At 35.7% G+C, this 7,579-nt stretch overlaps 1 protein-coding gene across 1 annotated transcript; it reads left to right on the forward strand.

Moving 5' to 3' along the window:
- Positions 1-897: 897 nt before the first annotated feature.
- On the forward strand, positions 898-6,421 carry LOC112513516 (ferredoxin--NADP reductase, root-type isozyme, chloroplastic-like). Its single transcript, XM_025119807.1, has 5 exons — positions 898-1,102; positions 1,229-1,285; positions 3,637-3,960; positions 4,646-4,865; positions 5,656-6,421. The coding sequence occupies exons 1-5, from the start codon at positions 1,070-1,072 to the stop codon at positions 6,153-6,155; spliced, it is 1,134 nt and encodes a 377-aa protein (XP_024975575.1). The 5' UTR covers positions 898-1,069; the 3' UTR covers positions 6,156-6,421.
- The last annotated feature ends 1,158 nt before the right edge of the window (positions 6,422-7,579 follow it).

A 7,579-nucleotide genomic window follows, 5' to 3' on the forward strand; every position in this document is an offset into this window, starting at 1 on the left:
ATGGGTGGTGCTCAACAAGAAAAAGTGGTAGCGGTAAGGAGGCGGAATGGTCGTTGCAAAGGGGAAGGGAAATGGCTGAAAAGGTCGAGAAAAGGAACAAGATCCATTAGAAGGAGGATGGTTTAGCTTACGTACATATATTTAATAAAATATAATTGATAATATTTAAGTTTTTAATAGAAAAGACAAAGAAAGTTAAAATGACCAAATTATTCTTAGCTTAACGGATTTTCTAACAGAGTTAGTTAAAGGGACACAAACAATTACAAACCATAAGAACAAAAACCGTATTTTTAAAAATATCAATACCCAAACAACAATTTTTAACAAACCTAAAGCGTAGTTTACTCTTAATATTATTAAGAATAAACTACAATTTTGGTCCCCATGGTTTGTCGATTGTAACTGTTTTCATTCTTACAGTTTCGAAAATATAAGATATCGATCGGGTTAGATTTTGATTTCGGAGATGATGACCGCGCTTCACCGGAGACTATGACCAATGTTTCGTCAGAGTCGATGACCGACATTTCAACAAAAACGAAGAACAAAGTCAGGAAGGGGTTCACGACTTTCCAAAAAAGAAAGAGTTAGGTAAGGCAAGTGATATGAATTTAGTAGATTAGTTTACAAACGCTTTTTATTTTTAACTGAAAATGAAAACAAGAGAATAACTAAAAAAGAACTAAAATGCTTCTCACTTAACGGCTAAAACTTAGCGTTTGTTAAAGGGACCAAATCCGATTGCAAACCACGATGTTCATCTTGCATTTTTAAGCCCGTAGAAATGAAAACCTTTTAAAACCACAAACCGGAAGGACAAAAATTGTAGTTGACTCCGTTTATTATGCCAAACAGTAATCATATGAAAGAAGTCCACCAACTTGCTAAAAGTTTGGTCTAAACAAGCAAATATATACAAGAAGAGCCACCCTTCTCCCCCAGTATACACAAGTAGCCTTTGATACCCTCGAAAGGGTCGTCCATCATCCGAAGCCTTTCTCTATAAGTAGTAGATCCCTTTCTCTTCTTCCATCGTACTTGCTCAAAAGGGTTATCTGTTACGATCATGGCTGCTGCGCATTTGGGTGTTGCATATCAGGTAAGATTTTGCATTTCTTTTTCTTTCATGTTTCATTATTTTGTTCTGTTCCTCTTGCTTCTTTCCTCGACTTGTTTCTACTTTGCACTTTGTAACCGTGATTGGAAATGAAATTGGAGTTTCTAGGGCTCCGTCGCTGCCCCTCTCAACAGTGATTCATTGCTTCACAAACCATTTCTCAAGGTATGATTCAAGTTGCATTTTGATGTTCCAATCAAAGTTTTTTGTTTTAGTTTTTGTTTCCACTCCATTAGATCGTAATGAGAAGGAACCATTTGACTTTTTTCGTTTTGGATCGATAGTAAAGAAGGGCCTCCTTCTGATTTTAGAGATTCAAGAATAATAATTCCCGAATATATGTTTGATATATGCTTTCTTAGTTTCTTGTTCTTCATAATGTTTCTATTTTGTAAATTCTTTGCGATCCTGAAGCTAAGCATTAAGTCATTAGACATTAGAAAGTAAAACCAAACAAGCCCAGAATATCCACCAAAAGGGAGAAAACTATTAGACATTTGAAAGTGAAAAGTGAAAAGTTACGAAGGAAAGAATAATCTGTGGAGACTCCAAACTAACCACTTTTTCCCCTTTGAAAGATAGAGGATGTGATTATGAAAAGAGAGAGCATGCATAGGCTTCTTCAATAGAGAAGGCATTGCTTTGAGTTTGATGGTGTTTATAGATTTGCACATTTTATGATGGAGCTAGTAGAAGAGATTATACTTTACTTTTCATCAGATGCAAAAAGCATTGATAGCTTACTCTTGTTTCATTCGAAATATTTATTTTGTCTCTAGTTAGCTTTATTCTTTATACTATGGCCTTCAAAGGACCCCCACGAAAACCTGATCATCGTTAGCAAAACTCACATATGGATAGTATCAATCCAACGGATGGAAATTAGTCGGATCTTGAAGAATCAATTCAAGTTTTCAAACCCAATGCATGTAGGGCAGTACAGTCTATGAGTTCTTTTGTAATGATATCTCATGCAACTGAGATTTGAGTTTTTGTGATGAATTAGATGATAGTATGTCAATTAGCAAACTTCATCCTGGATATAGCCCACTGATACAAATTGGACTTGATGTTTTCTCTTACTTAATGCTTCTGAACCTTCCTATGCTCTTTAAACAACAATTAGTAATCAGTAATATATATATATACATAAATAACGTATGTAGTACTTTAGTGTCTTCCATGTAATTCATCCAATAAAAATCACAATTATTCACCTTTATATGCACATTAACAGAACTGTTTCGGTCGTTACAAGTAAGTCTACCCTTTCATCATAACAAAACAGGAGGGGAGATGTTTTGAATAACTCTAGGATTTCAAACGAAAGTAAGAGTTAGAGATTTAGAAGTAGTAATTTCCACATTCAAATTTCTCATTTCTGTAGTCTTCATAATGTTTCTGTTTGGTATTCCTTATGTAGTTATCAAAAAAAATTCTCCATGGAAGATTCCTGTCTATTTTGAGGCTAAAAACTAGGCTTTTGACATGCGAAAGTCAAAGCTTTCTCTCTTTTTCTTAGTACAACTCACTTATGGATGATATCCATCAAAGAGATGGAAATTTGTCGGATTTCACATGATGATTCAAGTTTCAAATCTAATGTAGGTAGGATATCACATGCTGCGAGTTCTATGATAGGGCTATTTACATGCAATTTTGAATTTGATTTTTGTGTGTTTAATGACGCCATAGTGTGTTGATTAGCAAACATCATCCTTCATAGAGGTCATTGGTGACGAGTAGGAGTTGGTGGTTGCTCGTACTAATTGCTTTGAACCTTCCAAAGCTCTTTAAACAACAATTAGCAAGTATGTTTAGCTAGTATTTTAGTGTCAAAAATATATTTCGTTCAATAAATTTGCTGTGAGTAACCTTAGATGCATGTTAACAAATGCACGTCAATCATTAATCGGATGTCTAAAGTAGACCATCAAAAACAAACTAGGAGGGGAAGTGTTTTGAATAACTCCAGGAATCAAATTTTGGTCTTGTGATCAAAATCAGTATTAGAAATAATGTTTAGTAATTACTACAGGGATAATAGGTAATTGTAGGTTAAAATTTTCTAAAACAAAATGATGCAATTAGAATGGGACATCCCATGGTGGAAATTCTCGTTCTATGATTACTATGTGCTAATCATTGTTCCTTCTACGTGTTTGCTCACACTTTTGCACAAGCCGGAGGTATTCCCGGATACAGCCGCTCTACTCTTTGTGGTAGAGGACAGGTCTGCATACATCTCACCCTCCCCTTCGAATGGGATTTACTGGACCAGTTTGGTTTGTCCCATGGTGGATATGGCAATTTTCATATGACAAAGCAAGTACATTGTCGTCTGTTTTTCAAAGCGAGTTTTCTTTTCTAGATGTCTTCCATTGAAGAACTTGTCGATGGTCGTATGAATATGCATCACAAAATTGTCTTCTGTAATGACGCTAAGTTTTTTTATTTTTCCAATATCTTCATAATTTATTACTCAAAGGAAAATGCATTTTATGTTGTTGTCACAGACCCAGAAGATTAGCTTTCGTGATAAACCATGGATGCGGGAGCCAAAATCAAAGATTGTACCATCAAGATATCAGTCTGTTGTTTCTATGATAGTACCACAAGCAGTAAACAAAGCTAAGGTTTTGGTTTCACCCTTAGATCTTGAAGATGCAAAAGAACCTCCCCTAAACTTACACAAGCCGAAGGAGCCATATACTGCAACCATAGTCTCTGTTGAAAGGCTTGTGGGCCCAAAAGCTCCTGGAGAGACTTGTCATATTGTAATTGACCATGGTGGCAATGTTCCATATTGGGAAGGTCAAAGTTACGGTGTAGTTCCTCCAGTAAGTCAAAAGCTAGCTTCTTGTCTTACATTTCATTTAGAAAAAACCGAGTTAGATTTTCCACCGTTATAATTGTCATTTCAGACAACCATTGTTCTTGTGAAAATGCAATGTACTTTGGTTTGATTCTTATTTTGTGTAACGTACTCTTTAAACCTTCAGTTTGGTACCTCAGTTCCAGAATCTCAAACATTTAGACCAAAATACAAAATAAGAATCAGACAAAATTACGTTGCATTTTCATATGTAAACTAGTTACCTAAATGTTTGAGATGTCATATCTAAGGTGTACCAAAATGAAATTATGAAAGTACGTTACACAAAAATATGAATCGGCAAAGTTTGTTGTACTTTCATGCAATTGGCCCCTTTTTTGCATTCTCACAAGTACACTTTTGTTTTTGTTTTTTGAAGTATATAATATTTATATACAGCAAATACTCACGCACACTCCTCATCTGTAGTAAGGTTTGAACCCTTGGCCTCTTGGGACCGTAACCTGGTTACTGCTGCCCCAATGACCCTTTAGCACAATTATTGTTTTGCAGCAAAGTGACAATTGTTAAAATGATAATTCAGTCAGTTTAGAAAATTATGAGATTATGGTGAGGGTTTCTTTTGTTGTATAGATGTGTATGAGCTGCTATTGTTTTGATGATAAAATATTTTGGTTTCTTCATGATAGGGTGAAAACCCAAAGAAGCCTGGGGCTCCTCACAATGTTCGCCTTTATTCAATCGCATCCACAAGGTATGGGGACTCTTTTGATGGGAAAACGGCTAGTTTGTGTGTTCGACGTGCTGTTTATTATGATCCCGAGACTGGTAAAGAAGATCCATCAAAGAACGGTGTATGCAGTAACTTCCTCTGTGACTCAAAGCCTGGAGACAAAGTTAAGATAACAGGTACCTCATTTTCCAATCCCAATGATGTCAGACGGGGCTATTTAGTTAAATAACCTTATATGGGAGTCACTTTTACAACCAACCATCTAGTGTTTTTTCAAGTTTTAGAGGGTTTTATTCCAAAAGCAGGTAATTGAAGGTTATTGAGTTGATTATTTTTTCAAAAAGTCATGCTCCTAATTGAGAACTCGTTCATCTAACTAAATGACCCTAATGTCAACCATCAACACTATGCTGCCTCTTCAATCCTTAAAAATGGAAGATTTTTTGTTTTTGTTCTATGTTGCCCTCTGTCTTATATATTGAACCAAGGTCAATAGCCGCAGGTATTGAATTGATTAGTCATGTAGTTAAATAGCCTGAAATGACTTTTCAATTAGGAATATAATCTTTTAAAATAAAATTAACTCGGTAACCTTCAAATGACCTGCCTCTGATGTTTAAACACTCTACCTCCGTTAAGTCTTGAAAAAGATCAGTTTGTAAAATTGACTTCATAGAAGGTCATTTAACTAAATAGTCCTCGATTTGATTTAGTTGATATCCCATAGAAATTGCTTTGTTTAAACTCTGTGAATGTAATGCCAATGTTGCTAGTATTTTTAATGGATATCTTACCTTTCTTGAACTGTATTATTACTGTTATCTGTTTGTTTACGCTCTTGCACAAGCTGGAGACGGAAAAAACTTCTCTATTCTTTGGGGTAGAGGTCAAAGACCCTACGTTCATGTGGGATTTACTGGTCCATTTGGTTTGGTTTCTTGAAATGTAAATTGTACATTTTGGCAGGCCCAGCTGGAAAGATTATGCTTTTGCCCGAAGATGACCCGAGTGCAACCCACATTATGATTGCCACCGGTACGGGTGTAGCTCCATACAGAGGCTATCTGCGCCGCATGTTCATGGAATCTGTGCCCAAATACAAGTTCAACGGTCTTGCTTGGCTGTTCTTGGGGGTGGCCAACAGTGACAGTCTTCTGTACGATGATGAATTCAGCAAATATCTTGTAGACTACCCTGATAACTTCAGGTACGACCGAGCTCTTAGCAGAGAACAAAAGAACAAGAACGGAGGTAAGATGTACGTGCAGGATAAAATCGAAGAATACAGTGATGAGATATTTAGAATGCTGGATGGAGGGGCCCACATCTATTTCTGCGGGCTTAAGGGGATGATGCCAGGGATCCAAGAAACGCTTAAGAGGGTTGCGGTGGAAAGAGGGGAGAGCTGGGATGCGAAATTGTCACAGCTGAAGAGGAACAAGCAGTGGCACGTTGAGGTTTATTGATAAGGTATTCATGCTTGCAATTGTTTGAAAATTTGAGAAACTGGTAATAAAAGTGTGAAAATCATCGATTTCCTTTGAATTCAATCCGGTAGCATATTTGACCTTTTGGGGTCTTATTAACTGTTTATGGAATTCAATGATACACAAGTCTCGCGTCTTATCCATTAGATGTAACGTATTTGAGTTAAAACCTTGTATTTGAATCGTTTTTGCTATATCGATGACCTTGTACACAAGTCGCGAGTTCAAATCGTCTTTTTTGGTCTTAATTGGTCTTTTGCGACTGTTTTTGTGTTTTATTTACCAATTTAGTATCAGTTATACAATCTATACTATATTATAAAGCATTTGACAAAAACTTTTAAGAACAACCTTTTAAGCATCATGTACTGTTATATAATGCTAATTCCTTAATTTTCAAATTTACAATTTTTCAATGCTTGTGTACAACTTATTGAAACACCTAAGCGGGGTTTAGATAACCTCAATCTTCCATCAAGAGCAAACATTCATCCATATCCTTATGAGTCTCTAATCTTCATCCATATCCTGATATCTATCAATTTCAACAGATTTAGAGATGGGTAAATCGATACATTTTTTTTTTCAAAATTTTATGATACCTTTATATTTATATTTTATTCATTAAATAAAAGCTTTATCGTTTTTCCAGCATCACATAAAATCGTATTATAACATCGACGGAGACAGAATAAAATAAAACATTAAAATCGAGTTGTATCTCGTTATATTGTGCGAATACCCTTTTAGTATATCTAGAAATTTGTGAGGGATCCGGTTATGGTCACGGATAGAGAACACAGGGACCCATACGAACAGTAAAGGACCCAACCGGTTTATTGGTTTGCACATCTTTAATATGGCAAATATAACTTTTCAAAAAATATCAGTCCAACTGGTCCTGTAACTAGGGGTATTCAAAAACATCAACCCAACCCAATCCAACATTAAATAACTCAACTCGAAGCAACATGATGTCTAATTGAATTGTAAAATCTTCAAACCATAGGTATTGGGTTGGTATCCGGTTACTTTTGTTTTGAACTCAACTCAACCCGATGTCTTTTTATTTCTTCGATTTAATATAATTATCGAGTCTTTACTTGCACATTAGACAATTACACCATCACGTACCTTAACGGGTTCAAAAAATGATTCATTTTCAAATCCTTAATGAGTAGGGATTGTCCAGTCTGAACTAAAACCAGTCCTTTTGTAACTGGTTATATAGTCTTTAACCGGTTTGATCCTGGTCTTCAGCACCTGACCATGACCACCTCTAACAAGGATCATAAATAGACACAAGTTATCAAATTTGAATTGAAAACTGTTACTTAACTTTGGCATAGACATCTTTTTTGTCCCATCAAAAAAGATACTGAAAATACTGTAATTGGGGGGGG

Source organism: Cynara cardunculus, assembly GCF_001531365.2.
Source record: "Cynara cardunculus var. scolymus isolate 2C chromosome LG 1, CcrdV1, whole genome shotgun sequence".
Taxonomy (NCBI): Eukaryota; Viridiplantae; Streptophyta; class Magnoliopsida; order Asterales; family Asteraceae; genus Cynara; species Cynara cardunculus.